The sequence below is a fragment of the Hyalella azteca genome, unplaced genomic scaffold, assembly GCF_000764305.2.
Source record: "Hyalella azteca isolate HAZT.00-mixed unplaced genomic scaffold, Hazt_2.0.2 contig11277, whole genome shotgun sequence".
Lineage (NCBI taxonomy): Eukaryota > Metazoa > Arthropoda > Malacostraca > Amphipoda > Hyalellidae > Hyalella > Hyalella azteca.
This window is the reverse complement of record NW_025941278.1, coordinates 617576-643959: the sequence shown is the minus strand read 5'-3', so window position 1 is coordinate 643959 and position 26384 is coordinate 617576. Positions and strand designations below refer to the sequence as shown.

At 37.8% G+C, this 26384-nt stretch overlaps 1 protein-coding gene across 1 annotated transcript; it reads left to right on the top strand.

Moving 5' to 3' along the window:
• Positions 1-16932: 16932 nt before the first annotated feature.
• Positions 16933-26123, top strand: LOC108678782. The gene is made up of 5 exons (XM_018167250.2): positions 16933-17945; positions 19108-19295; positions 21352-21604; positions 22810-23027; positions 26017-26123. Exons 1-5 carry the CDS (start codon positions 16933-16935, stop codon positions 26121-26123), a joined length of 1779 nt encoding a protein of 592 aa, XP_018022739.2.
• Positions 26124-26384: the final 261 nt, after the last annotated feature.

Below are 26384 nucleotides of genomic sequence, written 5' to 3'. Positions count from 1 at the left end.
GCGAATAATTTAGCACAGACTTCAGAAGTCAATTTCTTTTCTCGCCTGAACCAAAAAGTTTGTTTCTGATGTTCAACGAAGATGATGCTCAACGAATATGATGCTCAACGTAGATGTTGTTCAACGAAGATGATGTTTAACGAAGATGATGTTCAGCGAAGATGTTCAACGAAGATATATCTGCTTGATAGTAATGTGTAGTGTCCAGCTCATGTTCAGGGCTCACTCAATATCAGGTGTGACGAGAAAGCTGGAATTGAGTTAAAGATTTTCTATTATGTAGATTGTGGTGAAGAGAAGAATAAAAAGAATAAAAGAAAATGAATAGAATAGCCCGGCAAATAAATGATGACGGATAAATTACACTGAACGTACGATGAACTGACTAAAATGTGAACAAAAAGTGCTTTGATCGCTGAAAATTTTGAAAATTATTTATTAAATTAATATTTCATACCAGATGAAATAAGAAAGAATGGCGGGAGTTAAACTGAAATGAATCTATGAGCATTATCTCCCGCTCGGGAAATGATAGACCAATGAATCGGCTGAAAATTTTCAACAATCTACAATTTGTTTAGCGTCACGAGTAAACAGTTTTATCTCTCATTAGATGATAGAATCAGTTGTGTGTTTATGATCATAAAGTGATGAGTAAACTTTTCAACTGGTTCAATACTTGATATAATCCGTTGTGTTTAAGACCATAATGTGACAAGTAAAAATGTTAACGTCTTCATTACACGAAATAATCCGTTATGTTTAGGTTCAAAACGTTATCAGTAAAAATTTCTAACTGTTCAATGCATGATATAATCCGTTATGTTTAGCATCATAACGTTATCAGTAAAAACGTAACAAAATATTTGTTTGGTACTCTCAATTTCTGAAGGAGTGAAGACTAAACAAATGTGGTAATAAGAAATTGTTTAAATAGATCTACATTGATAGTGCCTCCGCGTACGTTATTCAAGCTCCACAAAAATATTTCATCAATTGCCACCTCAACCAGCGTCGAATTTGCTTCAGAGAATCGAAATGAAATATATTGAGAACCTCATGTATAGAACAAATAATTCTGAAAGAGCGCTTTGCTGTCCCAAATTGAATGAAAAATTTTCAAAACCCCGCCATTGCGTTCACTGTGGCTATTATTATTATTAGGTTTATTATTATTGAGTATTGATAGATTCAGTAGTACGAAATTCATAGGAGTTAGATAAAATGGGAGCAGTCACATTTAGCTGTGGCACTAATGCCACTAAAACTTCATACCTGCACTAAATGTGCTGTTCTGTATTTTTTTGTAGTAATTCTGAATGGTCAAAGTCCTTTGGTTATGCAAAAATACAAAATCGCTCTGGTAAATGTTTATCGGTTCGTATTTACTGGTTTGGAAGCATCACACACATCAACAAACTGTGCTTCTGAATATAACTAAGAAATTCTCAAGGAAAACTTTTCTCTAAATCTCGAAAAATCAAAATTGACAATAACAAAAATAATTTATTCATAAAAAACGCATAATGAATACTCAGCTTCAATAGTTCTCTGAAAGTCGTCAAAATAGGGATGGTGAAACATTCATTTCATGTTCAATAATGTTTCATTCCTGACATTCTTGTAAATATCATTCAGTTGCATGCGCAATTCATTTTAATCAAGCCATGATGCCCAAAACATAAAAACCTCGGGTGTCGAGAAAATCTTGCCAAGTTCATTCCCGTACAATTTCGATTTACGCCGAGTTTTTACGTCAACTTTTTTTAGAACGCCGAGTTTTAATAAAACATTCAGCAATTGAAATCGTTATAAAATACTGCCCGCACAGATAGTTGCTTGACCCCTTAATTTTATGCGTTTCAATGTTTCCACAGAATTCTTCGATTCCAGCAATCACAGCTAGAGAGACTACGTCGACTTACTTCAAGGTTTAGGTAATTAAATTTTAGCTTTATAATAATAATATGTCAAATCAAGCTGTTAAAATGACCTGTATAAATAAATTATTTGCTATAATTCTATTAAATTTATACCAAACTATTTTTTAAAAACCATATAATAAGCGATGCCTTCATACTCTGTTCCCTTATATTTGTACATTCGTCACCCAAAGCCCTATGAGACCGGTCATCCCGCGTCACCCGGCCTGATGGTTCGTTAGCCAACATAATCGTTGGCAAATGCCGGCATGTGGATCAATTAAAATGGGACTAATTGGGAATAAAAAATTCTGTCCTTGCATATTGGTAAAAAATGAACTTATCATGGTTTACTTTTAAAAAATCTGCAGCATCGACGGCTAAATAGAGGCGATTATTTTTTTGCCCCAATACAAAATGTCATTAAAATTATCATATGCAAAATTTTTTGTAGCTGAGACTTTTTGTTTGACAGAAATAATAGATTATTAAATACATTTTTTTCACATGAAGAATTCTGGTTAGGGTTACAGAATTTTTTTAGAAGTAAATCCGGGAATATTTAGGAATCCGGGTAAAAATAAAAGATATTATTGAACTCAATGGCAACCAATAAAATGCTTTAACACAACCTAGTGTAAATGCGTGCCAAAACAACTAAACACGACTCATAAACCGGAGAATGTGTTCATGTGTTAAGAAAGTCGTGGCAGAGCGAGACCCAAAATGTCTGCCAAAAGAAGGCCATCATTCTCCTTTAATGTTAAAGTTGCGGGGTTGCGGCGCTCAGCTCTCCATCATCCCTGAACGGTGGGACTGAGGAATGGCTTCATTCCACCTGCAATGTGAATGGCTTCATTCCACCTGCAATGTGAATGGCTTCATTCCACCTGCAATGTGAATGACTTCATTCCACCTGCAGTGTGAATGGCTTCATTCCACCTGCAATGTGAATGGCTTCATTCCACCTGCAATGTGAATGGCTTCATTCCACCTGCAATGTGAATGACTTCATTCCACCTGCAATGTGAATGACTTCATTCCACCTGCAATGTGAATGACTTCATTCCACCTGCAACGTGAATGGCTTCATTCCACCTGCAACGTGAATGTCTTCATTCCACCTGCAACGTGAATGGCTTCAATCCACCTGCAACGTGAATGGCTTCATTCCACCGGCAATGTGAATGGCTTCATTCCACCTGCAATGTGAGTAGATTCATACCGATCAGCAGAAAAAATATATGTGAATTTTCTGGAAAATTTAGAATTCAACACAGATTTGTGTAGAGAAATGACAAGCGCATGACAACACGTTAACTTGTGTGATCTATCACTATCTACAAGTTTGAATTTTCTTAATTACTGTGAGTATTTAATTTAGTCGGAATCAAATGAGTTACAAGTTCAACAACAACCTAAATACTGGCGAGCTTTTTCTCATGAAACGGCTAGTGAATGGCAATAAGTATTTTGACCTTCAAATTCTATTCATAAATATGTGAAGCTATCACCACATGAAGTGAAGAATAGAGTAAAACATGTGTGAAAGTACCACCTAAATGCAAACTTAAATAATTTTTAGAATCAAAAACCTGAATTAGTAATACCTGAATTATTTCTAAGACCTATAGCCATCGAACAAACACTCTTGATGACAATCAAATGCTCATATACACTCTTAATTCGTTGGAGTAAATTTCAATCAAACCGTTACAATTATGTTACCGTATCACTACTTTTAATTTTGATCAGCTCATCAATATTCTCTTATACTAGCATACTAGCAGATGTTCTAATACTATTCTTACGAGATTCGAACCCGTGTTCTTCAATGTCCGGTGTTGTTCGACTCGAGCGCAGTTGATGGCATGAGTTCTGCGGCCGCTGACTTGAGTCAATTTCCGGGCTATTCATTGCGTTATCAGAGACGAGCAACTTCATCAGACGCTCAGAATAGCTTGTCGCTCCACTCCCGCCCGACAGCTCCGTAATGTATGCGAATTTTCCAGGTTTGCCGCTATGCGAATTTCGCGGGATTACTCCTGTGTGAATTTTGCAGGTATTGTGTGAATTTCGCAGGTATTATGCGAATTTTGTAGGTTTAACACGATGCGAATTTCGCGGGTTTCCAAATGCATGCAAATTTCGCAGGTTTAATGTATGTAAATTTATTAAATTTAACGCTAAGGTAATTTGGCACGTTTATCGTTATGTCGATTTATTAACTTAAACCGCTTCGGGAATTTTGTAGGTTATCAGCACTTAACCACTATGCGAATTTTGTAGGCTATCCGCAATGCAAATTTACAAGATTTACCAATTTGCGAATTTTGTAACTTAGCTGCTATGCTATTTTCGCTGCCTTTTCGCTCTGGAAAAAAACTAATTTTCGCATATTAAAGGGACATGGCGTTTATTGGAATTAACACTTAGAGTGGAACATAATTGAAGGACGCATTTCAATTTAGCAGGTTAATTGGTCGCCTAATAAATTCGATTGCGTTTGTGGGAATTTGAGGAATATTGCATGCAACCCGACGAACGGCTGAATTAATTAATATAGTTAATGCAGATAAATGAGATAAATATCAAATTGAATTTTCTGTTCAATTTCAAATCTGTTTCATTCTGCTCGTCTATCATTGCAAATTTATTCTCAGTCTTGATGAAGTCTTCTCCATTATGCTGGTTTTCCTTTCTCTACTGTCACAAATGAGCCCTTCTCTGCAGCGTTTATTTCAATTTTATTCAAATACAGAAAAATGTCATTCATATATATTTTGTGAGATATACATTAAGCATTTTTATTTGTTCTTTATCTCTCTTGTGTCTTTATTTTATTAATCCTCGTTTTTCATTGCACGGCTAAACTTGTGTCTGTACTCGATGCCAACTGGAGTCGTAAAGAAAGAATTTTAGAAATACATTTTTGGCGAGGATGAATTCGAAGCGCCAATTTATAAATTGTTTTGACTCTACTAATTACCGCACAAACAAAAACTGCCTAGGTGAGTTTTCCAGGCATCAATAATATCCGCAATGATTCAGGATTGTCTGTAGTAAAAATATGGGAATTTTTGGTATTCACTCTTTATTCAAACGGTAAATTTAAAGAGAGCGTCTGCGCTATTTCTTTACCGTAACTGCAGTAAACCTCCTTGAATAGGAAAAATCATCCACTTTTCCTATTCAAAGTGAATGTTTTTTCCTTCATGAACTGCCACTAGTTACAGGAGCCTACAGCAAGCGTTCTCAGTTTTGCCAGTCTGAAGCTGGCGTTTCCTTGTTCTGCCAGTCTGAAGTAATCGTCGCTTAATCTGCCAGCCTCCAAGCAAGCGTTCTCAATTCTGCCAGTCTGCAGCAAGCGTTTCTTTGTTTTGCCAGCCTACAGCAAGCGTTCTCAGCTCTGCCAGTCTGCAGCAAGCGTTTCTTTAATCTGCCAGCCTACAGCAAGTGTTCTCAGTTCTGCCAATCTGCAGCAAGCGTTTCTTTGTTCTGCCAGCCTACAGCAAGTGTTCTCAGTTCTGCCAGTCTGCAGCTTGCGTTTTTCGTGCGCAATTTTGTCGTCACGTCGAAGCCTTGCGTCAGGTGGCAAAGAGTCAACAGAAGTTGCTTAGCCTCACACCATTTGATCAAGTTACCGAAGTTCTTGCTCCTTTGCCCCAAACTTCCTTTGTCTTTTGCTCCGAGGGTTTTCACTGATGAAAGGAGGAAATTTTTGGCAAGAACTGGGCTTTGTTTGAAAGGCATTTAATACATTTATAAACTCCAAACGTCCTCAAGACAATGCAAGCGTGTGACGCTGTAAAAAATGACGGCCGAGAGTTATGGACTTTTCGTTTTATTGACGATGTTCATGGACTGCAGTTAAGGTTTGGTTCGACTTGCGTCCTAACAAATTAAAGTCGTTTGCCGTGAAAATTATGGCTAATGATCGAATTTATTTGAGTTCATTGTTAAAAATATTATTCAGAGAAAATTGTTATCTAAAACTAATGAGATCATTCATCAGTTTATCAATTTTTAGAGAAATATATAATAGTTGGCACAATCTCCCACCAATTAAGAGGAGGATTCATAGCTGAAGGTTGCCGGGTTCCTGAGAAAAATACGATTTTGATTAACTTTGAATAAATTAGGTATTTTCCTCTCATAAGGCAACACCGCTTAGGAAGTTTATATCACCTTCTCATTAAGTCCTAAACATTATCTTCAGGCTGATCTTCGCATCAGGTTAGTTATAAGCTCTAGGTCAATCACGAGGCTTTTTTCTTATTTTTGTGGATAACTGTTGTATTTAATGTTTTTCATTTCTTATTCTAAAGGCGAGAATTGATTAGATCTACTTCTTGACAGGTCCTTAGTTGTCAAACGTAATATAATTTTAACTTCTTTACTCATAATTCGTAATCTCTATCTTGCGTGAAGTTGCCAGTAAGTAATCAGTAGAACTTAATTGATCAACTCCCTATATCATTTCCAATCTTGTTTCGTTCTCAGAAAACCTTCGCCTCAATCCTTGTTCGTGTAGGTAATGACAGGCACTTGCCCCACGTGTAAGTACGTGCTTCTTCACTGTAAGTAATGATTGTACTGCAGGGGTGCTAATACGTGCTTCTTCACTTAGTTATGACTGTACTGCAGGGGTGCTAATACGTGCTTCTTCACTTAGTTATGACTGTACTGCAGGGGTGCTAATGCGTGTTTCTTCACTTAGTTATGACTGTACTACAGGGGTGCTAATACGTGCTTCTTCACTTAGTTATGACTGTACCTGCAGCAGGGGTGCTAATACGTGTTTCCTCACTTAGTTATGACTGTACAGCAGGGGTGCAAAAACGTGCTTCTTCACTAAGTTATGACTATACAGCAGTCGTGCAAAAACGTGCTTCTTCACAAGGTAATCTGACTGTACGGCAGGGGTGCTAGTATGTGCTTCTGAATTAAGTAATCTGACTGTACTGCAGGGGCGTTAATACGTGCTTCTTAAATAAGTAGTCTGACTGTACTGCAGGGGTGCTAATACGTGGTTCTTCACTGAGTAATCTGACTGTACTGCAGGGGTGCCAATACGTGCTTCTTCACTTAGTAATCTGACTGTAATCTGACTGTACTGCAGGGGTGCCAATACGTGCTTCTTCACTAAGTAATCTGACTGTACTGCAGGGGTGCCGTAATACGTGCATTTTCACTAAGTAATCTGACTGTTGAAAGCACTTGCTCTTATTTAAAGTCCTTAACATGCGCTAGTTTCCATCGATCTGTTTTTAATGCTGATGGTCGAAATGAAAATAATAAATGCGATTCTCTGGAAACTGAAAATGGTCGCAAAGTCTGGTAACTAACTGCAGTTCAACTCATGAAAGCGTTAAAAAATCTGAGGTTGCGAAATGGTTAATTATATATTAACAGCTCTGGATTCTCTACGTGGTTTATCATGACCTACGTTCTATAATAACGAATTACGGGCTTTTTTTTGTTTCTGCACTGCGATAAAACGCTTTTCCTTTCCTTCGTGTGATCCGTTCACAAATAAAAAAGGTCAGCAAAGGCAACTGCAATAGATACCATATACCGTAACAATAGATTGAACAAGAATTGTACAAACAATCGTTGCCGACGCAAAGCTCAAACAAAATTATAGTGCACTTGTTCTATAGGGTGTCGGTGCACTTATAATTGCTAGAGTTTTGCGGGAATAAGTCAGTGAAATTGACGTCTTCACCATTGAAATTTAGAACGCAGCAGACAAAAAATTAGACCTTGATCGCCCACGCGAATTAAAATAAGATAGTTAACAACAATGAAATATTGTTGGATTGTAATAACATGGCAGAGCAACTTTAATATACAGGTTACAAATAGAGAGCTCTAAAATTTTTCCATTTCCAAATCGTAAGTGAACGTCAGACGTGTCGAAATGATCATTTTTATCTGAATCATGGCTCTCTTATCTTCAACTTTGGAGTGTAAAATTACTTTCAAAGTCACATGAGCCTAATTGTCCTGAATATCTCAATATATACCTTTGACACCCCATAATTAAGTTATTTTTTCTCAAGCTTTACTCATGTTAATAAGCAAATCGAATCTACCAAGTTCACGGAATCTAAACAGCCCGTTTGTCACCGCTTCGCCTTGATACTCGAACATCTATATTGAGTTAAGCGTTAATAACTAACTGCAGGCATGCAGTTCCTGCAAACGATGATGCATGTCATCTCGTGTGCCTGTATTTGCTCTTGTAAATGACTAGAGAATAGGAATAGCGTTGGTGTGTGTGCTCGACAAGTCCGTTTATTGACGTCGCCAATAGGTCGTGCTGTCGCCTCAGCCCGCTTGTTGACACTCACTACGGAGAGACAAGCCACTGGCCTCGAGGTCCTTATCAGGGCCGGCAACACCTTGCTAACTTCAGGGGAATATTGCCTCCCACGACCAGACATGGACACTGATGGCGTATGTGAAAAGGTTGTTGTGCATATCTGCTTGATTTATGATTGTTCTTCTTCAAATTTCAGGTGCCCACCAATAACTTATTATTTTGTTGAAACTAATGTAATTCTCCTGGGATTTGCCTAAAAAATCATCGTTTTAATAGAAATGCAAACGTTAATTATAACAAAAAACAAGCGGCGTTTTTTCGAAGCAGAGCTTCACACCCAACAAGCGCTTTATTCGTTTGGTAGAAATTCGTGTATACCTGTAGGAGGCTAATATCTACAAACTATTTATAATTCTTTCTGTGGGCGTGAATGCTATGAGTTAAAAGATCCTAAAAGATTATGATATATCATTTATACAAATTCCATTTTATGTCTATGATCCAGCAAAACAAAAAGAAGCAGCCACGGAAATCATACCCATGGCTCATTCACCTGAGAGCGGCATGCTTCTAATCCACGAAGCCAAGTTCAAGATAGAGAGAGATAGCCATATTGTATGGAGTAAGACACACGGCTGTTGCGTGATGAATTTGCATACAAATTGCTTCAACTTACTACGTTGTTTCGGTGCAGTGATGCATTAAGTTCATGTCAAAGGGTCTGGCTGGTAGGAACAAATTCATAAGAACCATATGTTAGTTTACTTGATTCTGATGCTACCTGCATAAGGAAAGAGAGGCGAATTTTGCAATGAAATGAAGTATTAAAGAAATCGATTGGGTGAGGTACTCTTGATTAAGTGCATTGGCAGCTGATGGTCGCGGCAACTATAGAGGTAAAGTTGAGTAGTTGGTAGTTCAGTTGAACGGGGCTGCGACGTTGAGTTATAGCAATGGAAGTACAGTATATATAGGCGCTCTGTTTTGAGTACAAATTCTGACTGGCGAAGGGCTGTGCTCGCATCCTTCCTAGGACTATTTTCACGGCCACTGGCTCCTAGAGTGTCAATTTAGGGAGGTGACCCGGCACCTTCCTCGCTCCGTCGTGCGTCATAGGTTGAGTTTACATTGCTTATTTGTGTTTGTTTATCAAGTTTTTTCAAACTGAAATAAAGTTTATTTCAGGAATTATAAGCATCGGCTGGAATGGTACAACACTGTAACGCCAGCATGTGTTTCTACAGAATGGATTTGATTTATAAGCTGATAAATTGAAATCCATAAAGCCAAGGCGAATAAGTGCGATAGGTTATAAATGCCTGACGCCAATTATTGTTCTCTAAGAATATATGCAATATATTCCCAATAATAAGGGAAGCGAACCGTTAAACTACAAAAGTTATTTCAGAAGAAACCAAAATCCATCTGACTGACATATTACATTATTACATAATTATTATTTGAAGATCTTTTATCCAAAAATTGCATCGCAGTTCAATTTTAAAGCTTCATTGCTCTTAATTCGGAAATTTTAAATTTCTTCAGGTCACGCTAAACTCTTTTACTTGTAAACGCACGCAACCCGTTTTGGCACTGTGTGTCCAGAAGGCTGTAATTAAACATTTTTGTCTCGCTCAACCTCACAATGTGTGTTACCTTCGATAAAAGCTTTCAATTATCCAATACGAAATGGCCGCCCCAGCCTAATTAGATCGAGCAGCAACAGGCTGTGTTCACAAACTTTAGAAGTTATGCTAAGCCTGGCAAGATATCAATCACGTTCAAGGACGGAAGATTGATCAGTATTAGGCTTCCAGGAAACGAGAATATTGATGTTCATTTCACGTTGAAAAATTCTTCACCGAGGCTTGTGATTAAAGCTCGTCCGAGCCTAGAGAAGATCCTGGAAGTTCAATGAGGCTATTTACAGGTATTAGTGGTTGACTTGAATTCATGTTTAATAAATTTCATCGTGAAACAAATTTATGCTATTCAAATTTACGTGCAAATTTGAATTATTTGAATCATTCATCAGCCAAGAAAAAATTATTCAAATAATTAAAATTTCAAAACTAAGGATGTCATCCATTTGCTAAGAAAAAAATAATCTATATAATATTTTCCTACTTTATTTTTTTAACTCGGAGCGAGTTTGATATCAAATCCGAAAATCCCAAATGCGCTAGAGACATTTAAAAGTTTTTGCGCTCAAATGACTTGTCATCAAGTCAACGCGTCGTACATGAATTGGGTTCCATGTTGAACTTTCTATGGCCTGACGTACTATTATACTCCAATGTTATAATTTTATGGTCTAGAAAACAAAGTTCATTTCTCAAACAGCAAAAAAATTAATTAAATCGTTGAATTTAATCATTTCTTTCTTTTTTCAGGTCTTCCCATAACTTTTTTGTTACGTAGCGTAAATCCTCCACTAAAATTGTTATTAGACTTAGTACTTTCCTCCAAGGAAAATATTTGATGAGAAATCCAAATCGAATTCACGTTACCTCCCATTACTGAATTCAAGTTCTCCAGAATTGCTGTAAATTCTTACTGTCAAATCAACAAGAGATGCACTTCAATCGAAGATGGCAGTAACGTCCGATCCGTTGAGCCAAGTCATTTAAATATCTTTTATGTTGAGAAAATGGTGTAATTTTCATATTTAAAAGCCAAACGCGTGGAACAAAATGCATCGTCGTGCTGCTGTCAACCACGTGCAGCGGTGGTCGCTGTGTCCACATCGGTGACTCGCAGGCGTGAGTGACAGACCCACAACGTGGAAATTCGTGCCGGGGACCTCAGCAACAGCACAGACATGTTGCCCAACAACTTCGCGTCGTTCATGAAAAAGGTGAACAAAAATTAAATTGAATGAAGGTGAACAAAAATTAAATTGAATGAAGGTGAACACAAATTGAACTGAATGAAGGTGAACACAAATTGACCATTCCACTCACTGTCTTAGATATCGCATTAAGTTCAACTTTATTGAAGAATGCTTATGTGTATTGTTCCTGTGTGTCATACATATTCATGCAGATGCAGTAAAAAATAAATTTCGTTTATAAGTCTACGTTAAATTTAGTAAGGTGCGTTTTTGGTAGAAGTGCACATGCAGAACAGAATTTAATGCCCCTCTGGATCGAAATATAGATATTTTATCCATCCATTTACAATTTAATTCTATATAACTAATGAATAAAGGCACGAGGTGGATGATTTTCAATAATGATGACGAAGCTCGCCAAGATTGGTGCAGCTAGTTGGGGTTTGAAATCTCCAACCGTGACTAAAATTCTGTTAGAATCTAGAGAATTGATCAACTTGGGGGCTCGAAACCAACAAATGGTTGTGAAAATTCTGGTAGAATTTGCGAGATAGTCACTCACTTTTTAAATCTGCTACTTCTTAATCTATGCCCGCACCAGAATATTCAACGGATTCTTCATAAATTACTTATTTTCTCACGTGACATCCACAATTAATGTATTATTCTCAACAATTGTTGGTATATTACCACGACTCTTATATTCCTCCCCAGATGGTCACATCAGATGGCGGAGGCCTAGCAGGTGGACTGACAGGTGGTCTGGCGGGTGCTGGAGGCCTGGGTGGTTACTGTCTGTTGATACCTTCGTTTACTGGCTGTTGATACCTTCGTTTACTGTCTGTTGATACCTTCATTCGCTATTGTTTCATCTCATTTTTACTAGTGGTGTGATTCTATGTCTATTTTTTGCTGCTGCCTTGTTAACTGTTTGTCGATCTACTATTATAGTTAATCCATTCGTTCGTCTCTTTATTTCCTGTTCCTTTACACAGATAATTACTATTTGTTAATCCTTTTGTTTGTTAACAGAATTGTATGCAGTGTATATCTCATTTTTAAGTAGCCTCATAATCTTTTCCAAGACTAAGTTTCCAAGCTATGGTCGACCGCGAGGCGTCCCACAAACAAAAATTATTGGACTGCATTGCTCCAAATTCCCTACTGCCTTATAAGAAACTTTGTAACGTGACAGAAGATGAATGAACAGATCTATTTATTCAACAAATTTGATAATAAAGTTTCTTCACAGCGCTCTTCAATAACACTAGTTTGAGTGACACCGTTGAATAATTCATTTATGCCAAGTTGTATTCTCGTTTGAAGAAACAGATTGGAATAATTTAAATTTGTATAAATATTGAACTTCATCTGCATTTTAATCGCTTTCCGAACTTTGAAGTTTAGCTGCAGTTTGAAGTACTTCACCACTTTATAATAGAATTCATTAGCATTGGTAATTCCGTTGCATTTAAAAGTTTAACAGTTCAGCCGCAATTAGATGTTCAGTTGCAAATCCGAGCTCCTGTATAGCGAGAACAATAATTATGAGATTCCATTTGATATATCTTCAGTTAGTAATCTTACAGCTTCATTACCTTCTCATCATCTTCTGTTAATATCGATTCTCGGAATGTTGTGCCTCCAATTAAAAAGTTATCATCAATTCTATGCCTCCAGAGACGAAGTTTTCATCTATTCTATGCCTCCAGTTACAAAATTATCATCTATTCTATGCCTCCAGTTACGAAGTTATCATCTATTCTGTGCCTCCAGTCACATAGTTGTCACCTACTCTATGCCTCCAGTTACAAAGTTGTCACCCACTCGAGGAGGCCTAGGCAGCAGCACGGCCCCTGCCAGTGCCCACCCTGACCCCGCGCCGCTGGCCGGCATGGGCATGTCACAGGAAGATCGCTCGCTCCTGCAGAAAGTCTGGGACAAGGGAGAGAAGTTCGAGCCTGGCGACTGCAGGATGTGAGTTACAAATTACTTCGACTTGACTTTAAATTGCTTATTAAAGATAATGGAACGAGCTACTCACTTGCATTTACCATGGAAAACGGCTAATTTTCAAACAAATATTTATTGTGAATAAATTAGGTTTCGTTGTACATTTTTTTTAAATCAAGCGGATATATGTTTATTAAGAGGTCCAAATTAGTGAAGGTAATCGAGTCCAATCCATCGCATGAACTTGAATTCACAATAAAGCTTCAAGCTTATGTAATGAAGAAGAATGGGCTTTGAAAACTCAAAAAAATTATGTTATTTATAACAAATAATTGTTTTTCAATTGACAGCAAAGCTCCCCCAATCGCAACCCCGACAGCCCCCACGGTCAGCGGGATGTCTCCCCTCTCCCCCAACCGACGGCAGGAGAAACCCGCGTCCAGACCCACCCGCTCCCCCAGCACGAACTGCCGGGTGTGCGTCAAGGTGGGTGTCGGTAGTATCTGGTGTGCGTCAAGGTGGGTGTCGGGAGTATCTGGTGTGCGTCAAGGCGGGTGACGGGAGAATCTGGCGTGCGTCAAGGTGGGTGTCGGTAGTATCTGGTGTGCGTCAAGGTGGGTGTCGGGAGTATCTGGTGTGCGTCAAGGTGGGTGACGGGAGTATCTGGTGTGCGTCAAGGTGGGTGTCGGGAGTATCTGGTGTGCGTCAAGGTGGGTGTCGGGAGTATCTAATGTGCGTCAAGGTGGGTGGCGAGTGCTGCGACAGTGCGGCAATGTTGATTAAGCCTTAGATGAACGTCGCGCAAAAGTCGTTTATATTAATTATGTATCAAATGAGCGCCAAAATGAACACCGGAAGTGGTTATAGCGCGTCATTCGAGATAATGAGGCTGCATGGACATAGCCTGCGATTATTGTATTGTGATAAAAGTAAGTCATGTGGAGTTATGGTGTGTAGCGAGCTTAGGAAGTAGCATTAGCTGCGGGTGTTGTGTTTTTCGATAGAATTCGTGTTTGTTGTATGAGTGATTGATGTGTTGCATGCGCGTGTCATGGGCATGTTTCAAGTGCAGCGGGTGAATCAAAACTGCAGTGGGTGACCGCCTCGGGAGCATCAAGCAAAAATAGAGTTTCACGTGAGCGTAAGATGAATTGCAGTGTGAAATTGGCTGAGTATCAAGGAGTTGAAAGTGACATAAATTATATTATTTTCAGAAATTTAAAATTATTTCCAGCATCAAAATATGTTGGTTGTGGATTAATTTAGACGAAAAAATCATCCTCAACGACGTTAATTATTAGTAGAGAACTTTAATTTAATATCCTTGCTTTTTTATTCCTTTGTTGTTGGTGCGAAGATTTGGGTTGTTAGGAATTAATGCACTAAAACAATTATGAGTCCTTGTGTTGATCTGTATAACAACTGATCAAATGACATAAGAATTTGTTTAAGGTTTCATTGTAAGAGAGTGTTCCCCACTGAATATTCATTTGTTTCCAGTGTCCGTCTTTCCACTAGGATTGATGTGAAATTTTCAAGTTGTTTTATGATAAGAGATGTTCAAAGTTATCTGAATTTCATGGACAAAAGCCTTAATTTCCAAAGTAAGTTTTATTTGGCCCGTGAATTTCTTATTTCCAACAAGTTAATCTATTTTTTCAATCATATATGAATTTAAATTCTTAATATTTTATCCATCCTTGAAGAAATAGTTCATTCCGAGTGCATTATGAAACTAATTGGACTAAGTTTCGCTCTTAACTCGTCTGTATATTTTGTTGCTTAAGTTTCACTATTTGTATATTTAGTTGCGTAAAATAGCTTTACTGCCAACGGATGATAAAATAAAGCTTGGTATTTTAACCCACCAGACGCTGGGTGAGAGTGAGTTCTTCAATAACATTTTCTGACAAGGGATAATAAATAACAATAAAATAAAGCTTGGTATTTTAACCCACCAGACGCTGGGTGAGAGTGAGTTCTTCAATAACATTTTCTGACAAGGTGGGGAGTGGGTGAGGCAGGGGAGTGGGTGAGGAAGAAAAGAAGTTAATCCAAGTTGTGATGTGCACGTGGCTTTTCACGCAAGTTTTCATTGAATATTCCAGTTGGAATTTATGATTCAGAAGTTTCTTAAGAAATATTCTACGCAAATGAGATAAACTTACGAGTACTGTTCTGTTGAACAATAATGTAGAACCTTATTCCAAAGACATAAATCAGCGTGCTTTCCTTTCAACAATTCCCCGTATAAAAGAGAGACTCCTACACAACGCTGGAGTGAATTTAGTGAAGGCAGATTTTTTCGTTATGTTCTTCATATTCTACTTGATTAATGGAATCTGCGAAGACTCTACTTTTCACTAAAATAAATAGAAATCATGGACGAAAGTTAATACATTGTTGACTTATATTCTGGAACAGGAAAAATAGTAGCGGATTTCATGAAAGTCTGACTGGATTAAATGGATTAAATTCTCGATCTCGTTATCTCGAATCGTGTCACCCTGAATTCCGTTTATATTTTGAAGTGCAATAATAAAACGAAGACTCTTTTGAATGCACATTTAACACGTATCTCCTTTTCAATGTCTCGATGAAAAATTTAACTGACAACTTGAAATTTATTCTTGAACAGAGAATCAAATTAAAATTATTAAATTTTTAACCTTACTTTTTATCTCATCTCTGACACTTTTGCTAATACGAATATGAGAAGAATATAATGGAAATACGAAAAACACACAAATGGCTCATTCTATACAAAATGCATTTTCATGTCTTACCGCCTAAAAAAATTTGCTGTACTCCATCGCTAACTTTTTAGCAGAATTGAGCATTGATATCATACTGAAAATAATTGCTTTCTTTGCTGAGACGACTGTGCATTTGCATGGAAATACATAATATTATTTTTACCTCCATGTAAAACATAAGAGATGTGTTCTTCTAAATTATTCCAGTAGAGTTTACCATAAAAGCTTATAAACTTAAATTCATCAAGAGACCAAATACTAGACTCGACTTATTTAGAAGGGCTAACATGTATAAAAATCAGTCTATTTGCAGTCTAAAAATGCGCTAGCTTTCAAATAAAAAAGTCCTATTGTGAATGCTCTGACGTCATGAACATATTAACGAGAGTTGGTCTGCTAATTTTATGCTTCATGGTTTTCATCTAGTTGAGTATTAATTATCTTCATCTAATTAGGTTACTTAATAAAAACATTAAATTTTGATGCTCGATTTTTCGAAATAGCTTTTTCGTGCGGTATTGAAGAGAAATGTGCCCGGATTGAGTCCGTTCCGAAGGAAATTTTCTTTTATATTAAATCGTTCAAGAGAAGAGCCTGAGAAAATTTTAAGAAATCCTGTCGGCCGATTCTAAAGTGTTGCTCTCTGCCCGAACTTTGACGCTTGCGAGAAAATTTTTCGTAAAACTTTTAATGTTTTCTAACGCAGTCACGACAAACGAACTTAGGAAAAACTAATTTCATGCTCATTAAAAGTTCTAATGAACTTCTTAAAGTTTAATTGCTCCGTTCACGGCATCGAGAAATAATGGAATTATTGAGAAGGGATTTTGTACAGACTAAAGACATGAAAATAAGGCATGAACCTCAATTCTTTCAATGGCGCAGCTCGAGTGAACTGCGAAAATTGGGTTAAATCTCGGTACTTGGAATTAAACAATGAACAAAATTCGTAATTAAGACAAAGGCAGAGTGCGCAATCTGTCACGCGTTTGCTTCATTGGTTTGCACATTAGCACATGGTGCAAATTCCTATGGTTGCACATTCTTTACAGTTTATCTAATCCAAATTTTTATTGATGATCAAAATAAAATTCAGGTATGTATGAAATGAAACATGTTTATTATAAAATTCACTTGAATATGACATATTTTTCGACACAGAACACATGGCACTGCAGTATATGCAAGCGCCGCCTGTCTTCGAGGGCCCGGCCTCCAGACCCTCCACCGCAAGACACGACCGTAATAATCCTTCCCACGAAGCCAAGCCTCTCAGCCCCAGTCCTCCCAACCCCCGGTAAACCCACAGCCCTGACCCTCATGACGGGGATTGCATCTGTGGCTTTAGCAAGTTCCCAAGCCCCAATCCAGCAGCAACAATCTCTGCAACAACATCAGCTTCAATCACAACAACAGCTCTCCCAACAACAAAAACTATCTAATAGCCCCGCCACGACGATGCGTTTTCAAGCTTCGACAACTGCTCAATCGCTCGTTCCTGTCCCTCCTGCTATATCAAATACCACGTCTGCTTCGTCGCTTTCTGTGGACGGAGTGACAAGTGCGTTGGCGTACGGCAGTGGACTCGAGCGACGAAGGCCATCAATGTCTTACGTTCCCCCATTAATACTAACTGAAACTCCTAAGCCCGAGCCAATTGATTCTCAGAAGAAGCCAGTCGATTCGCAGCCTGAGGCCACGGCACAAAATGTTTCTGATAGCAAACCTTCAGATAACCAGAAGAAATCCGAGGCTGAGAACAACAACGGGGAGCAAATCGGCCGAAAGATTTCTCAGGAGTCCGAAGAAAGCTCTTCGCCCAGGGAAATGAAACGCAGCACATCGCAGCTTTCAGGAGAATCTTCGGGTGATGAATCGAGGCTGGAGGGAGGCCGGAGAGGAAGACGCAAGTCAATTGTTCGCCAGCAATCCTATGAGGAGGATCTAGAAACACAAAACAATTCCTTGCTTCCCCTATGGGGTGGCGGGAGCCAGCTGCCTGTTAGGAGACACTCAGCTCAAGGACCTGCCCGAAGAGATGAAGCTCTTGAAGCTGCCAGGAAGGCCCGAGATTCATTAGACGTTCCATGTCGGACACAGAGGCACCACAGCTGCGACTACGACTTGCCCAACCAGAACCTGCTCATGGCCACGTGAGTTTACTTTTAATTAATACCTCGATTTGTTCTATCATCCTTCATGCTTGGTTCAAATTCTGAATTTTTTGCTACGTTTACACCGGTCAGAATTTAGGGATGACTTTATATTATTAAAGTATAACCATAATAGGTTCTTCCATTATTTTGATTTACAATAAAATATTTCATTTTCCTTTTATTTATATAATTTCAATTATATTTCTTAAAGATAATTTTTTATCCCAAATAATACCGTTGCCATAAATGTCATCTACAAATAGAATTTCGATTTCCATGTCACTTGGAAGTAGTCACTCAATGTATTCTTATTCTGTACTTTTGTATTAGTATCATGGTCATAATTTTGATTCCTGTAATGCCTCTCAAAACAGTTGAATCAATGTCAATAATTTATTCACAATACATGAATGTTGTCTTTTGAAAAAATTTCAACAAATCCAAGCGTAGGCGATGCATTTTCGTGCAAACCATTAATAAATCTTATATGCTTTTATTTCAGCTCGTATATATCTGCCGGTTTGAATTCTGCGCTCGTTCATTTTGTTCGTTTCTATTCAATTGCGAAGGCTTTAGCAGAGCTCCTTTTGTTGGTGTTTCGGTAAACTTGCGCTTCCAGACTAAATGTTTTGCCGGCACTTCAAGTGCATTGCAGCCGGGAAAACATCTATATCAGCAGTTGTTGTATAAATCCTATATAATTTTTTATGTGTGGTCCCTGGGATTTAATAAAATTATTACGATTTTAAGCCTTTATTTATTATTATAATTCATAATTATTTATTTCACGCTTGCAAATTTATTTCGCACCTGAAAGTTTGCACACTTGCGTAAAGTTGGAGACAACGCTTGAATCAATTGACAGAATAAATAATAATAAAAAAATATTTTTTAATATAAAAAATGTGAAAAAATTATTTTTAATATATAAAAAAGTAAGAAATTCAGTGTACATGTATAACATCGGAGACACTGGCCTCTTTAGAAGTGTTATCTCTGAAAAGTATTTTTTAATAGCCTAATTTTTTTCCCAGAAGTAAAATTTCATGGCAGATGAAATCGATAGCAATTTTAATGTGGAATTTCCCCATACTTCCGTCCTGATCAAAATTTCTTTATAAAAGCTCTAGTTCCACATAAATTTTATATTTTTTTCCAGTCCTGGAGGCGGGTCATCATGGCAGAGCAGCGAGAGCGACATGAGCAGCGGTGGACCGAGTGAGGTGGGCAGCATGACAGCCATAGACGACAACAGACGGGGATCTCGAGCCACTGCAGGCCGACACTCTGGCTACCGGTCATCCATCTCACGCAACAACGAAAACCATCATGAAGCGGGATATTCGGGTGAGTGCGCACTATTTCCACACTATGTCTTAATTAATGGGTCATAGTATCCAAATAGTGATACTCTTCCTTCGGTTAGCACCGATAAGTCCTTATTATATCGGGACAAAGAGCCACAGGACCAAAAAAATTTATACAAAGCCTTTGTATTTCTCATAGATTTTTTTCATGCTGTCCTTTTTCCCTACTTTACCCAGTTATTTTTCTTATTTATCTCAACATTGTATTTTTTATTCATTTGTCGACTTTTCTCGTTTTTTTCTTACTTAATGATTTTTCTGATGAGCCTGTATTTTTTTTATTTTTGCTGCCTTCGTCCTTTTTTCTATCTGTGTTTCAATTAGCTTTCGCCTTCCTACCTAAACTTCAATTTTTTTAATTTTCTAAAAATGTAACTTTTGAATAATTTTTGAAACACGTTCATTACTTTATTTATTGTTTTTATTTTATTTACTTATTGTTACTTATTTTATTATTTATTATTTTCAAACACTTATACATTTTATCGATATCATTCTGGAATGATTGAATTTTTCAATCCTTTATCATTATCTTTCGCTTTTCCTCATTCCTACTACGAATCTCTCTTTCTTCCACCAAATTTCCTCATTCCTCCTCTCATTCTCCCTTTCTTCGACCAAATTTCTTCATTCCTCCTCCCATTCTCCTTTTCTTCCATCAAGTTTCCTCATTCCGCCCCCCATTTCCCCTCTCTCCCATCAAATTTCCTCATTCCACCTCCCATTCTCCCTCTCTTCCTTCAAATTTCTTCATTCCTCCCCCCATTCGTCATTTCTTCCTTAAAATTGCCCTTTCTTCGTTCAAATTTCCTCATTCCTCCTCCCATTCTCCCTTTCTTCCATAAAATATCCTCCTTCCTCCCCCCATTCTCCCTTTCTTCCTTCAAATTTCCTCATTCCTCCTCCCATTTTCCCTTCTATCCAACAAATTTCCTCATTTCTCTCCCCATTCCCCCTTTCTTCCACCAAATTTACTCATTCCTCCCCCATTCTCCCTTTCTACGATCAAATGTCTGACACACCTCTCTCCCTGAGCTGGAGTGATGTTCCAGAGCCGCTGTCAGGGACCGAGACTATCGCAAGCCGCATTTGCAGGCTCCGTATGGCGACAACAAATGAAAGCAGATCAGCGTTGTTTTGTCTCGCCCAAAATAGTCGGCAAATCGAGGAAGGAAAGCTCGTTCTGGCTGCGACTTACATCCATTGCCGAGCTAACTTTGATTTGAGATCAGCTTTGATTCTCAATTTCGGTTAATTTCTAATATTAGATAATAAAGTATATTATAAATTTGGCTAAGGTTAGCGTAGTGTGGCTTAAAAGATTTTGATGAATAGTTGATGGTCTTAGAAATTTTATCATATATTGTATTTGACGAGTTAATATCCAGCAATAGTTTTCACTGCAATTAGTAGTTTGGATACTTTTTTATGGACTGGTTAATCCCTATATATTGATCAGTTAAAGAATTTGTCGCCAGAATATTGTTAATTCATTTATTTGCTCCAGATATTCGCTACAAAAAACAAAATCCAGTTTCAGTTGCCACGCAGCTTAATCTGAGCTCAGCCCTCAGATATAACAAACTGTGACAGCGCGGTCACGAATTAAATTGAGTGCAACGTTTCGATTTACGCGGGCAAAAGTTTAACTCTGAATTTCGTTTATGCTGTGAACACCGCGGCGCTCACGGTTACAGGAATTACTTGAGCGTCACGCTTATAAAACCGAAGATTTTAGACGACTTAGTCGAATGGATGAATAATAAGTTAGCTAAATTCGTTCGTCTTTGACTGACGCTTGGTCTCTTTAATACCTCGTCGTTCATAATTTGAATTTCCCCAACATTATTAGTATTAGTATTAGGGTCATAATTTTGCTTCCAGTAATGCCTCTTAAAACAGTTGAATCAATGTCTATAATTTATTAACAATACGTCAAAAAAAAAAATCAAATCAAAAGCTTTCAGCAAATCCAAGCCTAGGCGATCATCCACTCCTTTATCACCTTCGTCTCCTGACAATCCCCTCTTCCCCAGCCTTGGAGTCGTCTCCGTCGCCCATGTCACCAGACGCGCCGGTGAGTCAAGGCGACCCACTTCCTACCAAGTCGGCCGTGAAGCCGTCTGGTCCAGCCTCGGCTGGCCGTAAAGACAGCGGCGCGGCTAAACAAGACGCTGCTAAGCCAGTCAGGCGGCGGGAGGCGTCGTCAAGTCTGAGTCTCGAAGAAGAAAACTTCCTTCATCCTGCAGAGGATGAGTGGAGATCCACTAGAAGACGCTCGTCCACAGCGTGAGTGCTTTTTTCTGCACTTTTAAGCAAAATTTTCTTGGAAATTAATTTGGTTGTTCCGTTTTTTTAACTCTTAACTTGAGTTTCGAATTATATTTAGTAGTTTGAGATGAAGTAGCGTTCAAAAGAAGTAGAATTTCGCCTTTCGTTTGAGGATGAATATATCTCTGGTATTCTTTCAAAAAAAAATATTAAAGATTTTCAATTGTTACTAGACACATTTTAATATCATTTTCAAATTGACGAAGTTTCAATTTTGATTTTCGAGGTGGGACTGATGCTTGCAGTCAGAATTTTCAGGAACAAAATTCAACTTCATGAAAATATTTTATTTCGGCAGCACATATTACGACATAACACAAAGAAAATTTAATTTTCTACATTCATCGTAATTTAAATGTCTGCCAAGATGCGACGAGAAACCTCGCAGTGAAGCCAGAAGCTCCACATAAGTTAAATTGGATGGCGAAGCGCTGGTGCGATCGATATGCGTTTCAGAGTTCGACATTACCCGATATTTCCACAAATTTATGAGTTGTTTTAAAGTACTTATTTCCATGGACATTTACTTCTGAATTGATGTAAAAAAACGATAAAATCGAGTCAACTTTTGCACGAGTTGGATTTTACAGTGATGTTTTATACAATAAATTATGTTGCATGAAACAATCAAAAAGATTGTACATTGTTTAAGCATCAACGTAAGGGTTATGCCTGTAATTTAAATGAATAAACTTAAACTTACAGAACGCTCTATAAAGAACATTCCAGAAAAGTTATTTTCATTAATCCAATTATTCAATAATGACATCCATTAATGATTTTCAAATTCTAATTCATGCAGAGAAGTAATTTCCATAAAACTATTAATGTCACGCGATTAAAAAGAAATCAAAAATAATAAATTCTGCAATATTCATATAGAAAATCCTTTATTCCGAAGCAAGAGGTTATCCCACAAATGTGCGAAGGTTTTTATTAATCTCTGTCAGAGCTTTCATATCCGGCCTTCCTCGATGTATCCTCCATAAGAGGATGTGTTAGGGCTTTTCAGAGCAGATTTTTCCCATCATAGTGGAGCTCGGCATTTCTTGAGCGTCGACCACGCAATCCCAGGCAACGTAAGACTCTCATTTTGGTCAGTGCGGCAGTCAGTTTGTGCTCGGCTTTAATCCCCTTAAAAACAAGTAAACTTTTATCCCCAGATCCGATGTTTGCCGCGTTTTGCCCACTCCTCCGCACTCCCCGCGTGCGGTGGCATACGGGATGGGGACGAGCGGTGGGTCTCGGGGCACAGCGTCTCTGGAAAGCAACGCGTCTCTGAGCGTTGATGATGCCGCCCACCGCCGTCAGAGCTCCATCAACGATGCCGAGACCATCAAGATCGTCATCCATGACGTCGAGACCGATCAGTCCAGGATCAGTGAGTAAAACCCCCGGAATAGATGATACCAAAAATTCTTGTTGAAATGAAGCGGAAAAAATATATTCAGGGAAGATGCGTCAAATTTTGCGTCAACTATTATAGATTAGATCTTCTAGAATCAGTGAGTAAAATGGTGGAATAAGATAATAACGGGCGTGATCGTCCCGGATTACTTAGCAGTTAAAAGAGAGATAGCAAAATTTGGAATAAGTGGTAGAGGAGAGTTCAGTAGATGGAAGGAAAGATTCATTAAAGTATTTTGAAACCTAATTCTCCGTGTGCATCGGATATTATAGCCAATGGAAAAAAATACCATACCAATATACTATACTAATATATACTATACCAATATAGCCAATGGCAAAAACATAAGTATGAATATAAATGGTAAAGTCCTTAGTGACTGCCATATGCTGGTGAGTTTGCAGGCGATATGTAAGGATGCATATAATTCTAATGAGAAGCCATAGCATTGTGCCATAATGCTCATGAAATCATGAAGCCATCAGCATTGTGCCATCATGCTCACAGCAGGTAACTGAACTAATAACATTTTATTAAACTAGCCTTTGATGTAAGTTATTTATATTTTGTTGGACAGGTGCTATTTGAAACTTACGCAACTGCAGGTATCGAGGAAATACTGGGGAAAAAGCAGTGCAAACACCATTTATAATCACATTTTGACATAGAAATTAGCTAATTCAATAAATTTGAAGATTCAGATTTGTACGCATATTTTAAATATTTTTGCATTTCCCATGGAATTCATTATTCGGTGTGACAGAAATGTTGCTGTCATCATACTTCTTCATGTGCAGATTGTCACAATTCTTTGTAACGTATGTATGTTGATGTTCCTGCTCAAACATCCAGCATAAATCAATACAATTTTGCTTATCTAATTAACATAAAGGTTAAGGCTCATTAAAATGATTACTCAAAATGAACCATGAACTAAAAACAGTTTTCCGACAGTATTCCATCACACGATCCGCCGCGTTAAATGATCTAAAACATGTCAGCCACGGTAAGATATTTATTTTCGAAATACCTAAAATCCTTGCGGCTATTTACGGCTCCATTCACTGAAATTTTCCCAACCGAAGCAAGAAGATTTTAAGCATATTGAAAACCAACAAAAATTTTTGATCAAATGCGTGGGCGATGGACGAAGCCTTTTTGAAGGAGTAAATATAACCGAACCTTTGAACTACTATGTCGCTCTTCTAAATGTCCATAAAAAAACGCCGCTGTAAAATACATTCTATTCAGAAATTTAAAAAGGATTTGCTATCGCAATCCGTGTATATTTTCTACCATGATCAAAATATAAAGTTTATTATTTATTCTTAATGCTTCTGACAACTCATGTTATTATAATTTGACGACTCCCTCTTCCTTGCGCTGTTTCAATTAAGGAGGCACGAGAAACATCTTTTGTTGCCCAAAGTGCTGTGTTATTCCGGCATGAACCTTCCCAAGAGGCTAATTAGTACAGCATTCATAGCAGCATGGAAGGACTAACAAGGATATCTCGAGTTCTCTTCAATTGAAGATCTTCTCCTGTATCAAGACTGTCACTGAATTGCCAACATGGCCCCCGCCTGGACTCGAAATGGCAACGTTTTTGATCCCAATTTAGCACCAAAAATTCTTGCTAATGAGCCTACATGAAGGGCTCATTAACCTGAAGGGATTTCGAATGTAGCTCAAGTGTTTAGAGGCACTTGGGAGCCTCGTTATTGACTAGCACTAACATAAGCCTAACTGGTTTACTGCGTCAATAATTATTATCATTAAGTAGGTCCAGCAACGCTTCTGTGAATCACCGTTTCAATAATACAATCAGCTGCAAGCATATAACCACGGTAAAATATTTTTCAACCTATTTGTTTCTAAATGAAGTTAGAGCAAATGATTCCGAAATTAAAAATCCAGATGATACTGTTTTAGACGCAGCTTCAATCTATTATATATAATCTATCATCGTACGTACATAGGTTTGTCAAAATATGTACGGTAACGTGCATGTTCCTGATCTGATGTTCCTGATCTCCTATACGTTGTCGTGAGTCTTCGATAGAGCCGCTGAAAACGAACGAAATGTTCGCAAACAAGTTATTTCTTACCTCGAAAAGCTGAGTGATGTTGTATCGACTTGAAGGGATCGCCAAAGTTTGCTGGAATAATCTCGTCAGATCGAGAAAGTTTAGGGGCGCATCTTAGGTGATACATCTGCAGCCCAGCTCCTATATATATCCTAGTACATATATATAGTGTCTTCAAGGTTCAGGGCTAAGCCCATACAAACATTGCGATATGATTAACTGTACGAGAATTGGCCCAGAAGTCAGCACACATCGTAATTCAATGGAGTCGATTATGTATATGACTGTTTTGCATTAAAAATATACCGGTAGTTTCCTATGTATACGATCATATGGTCACATGAAATCATAAAAGAAATGTTGAAAGTTTGTAATCCTAAAATGTTCGATTGAAACGTTTCTTTTAGAATGGGTTTTGATATCATTCCATCGAATAATTTTAAGTTTGGCATTTTCATCGTGAGTGAAAATTGTATTATTGACGTCTATTCTTTGTTCTAGCGTACAATTCTTTTAGCTTTGATATTATTCGTTTTAGTAATCTGTAATTATTATTGACAAATATAATTCATTTTTTCATGAATTATTCATTTTTTCACAAAAAACAAGGGCGAAACTTATAACGAAACTGGATCGTATCCGGAAAATTTTTCAAACATTACGTTGAAGTAAATCGTCAAACTATGTACTACTATGAAATGAATTGTACCGTGAAATGAATTGTCCTTTACCGTGTAATTTCGTGCAAAAATTGTTAAATTGATTCAATTTGAGTTTTCATATCTTGACTTCAACTCATTTTCTCCCAAACTCATCGTATTTTGATGTTTATTAATTTCTTGCATTTAAATACTCTTTGATTTTTGTTGCTGCAGTGAAATCGGAAGGCGCAGGTCGAAGGAGAGTCACGGTACATCGCGACATGTCGGACATCAACAACAGATGTGAGTTTTGTCGAGTTATCAATTCAACTTCAGCATGAATTTCGGTTTTACTTCATCAGTGTTTGACCTTCATCCGTTTGGCCACTGCCCGGTCTATTTTGTTTGGTCACTGTCCTGCTGTAAAATTTCGAGAAATTTCAAATGATGAATGAAAACTATCTGCACATAGATATAATTCTACTCATGATTGTTAGCTAGATACACCAATCCAGCAAAAGATGAGGTAAAGATATGGCATACCATCGCCTTCATTATATTACATTTTTCATAAATAACACAAAGCTGCTATAATACTAAAG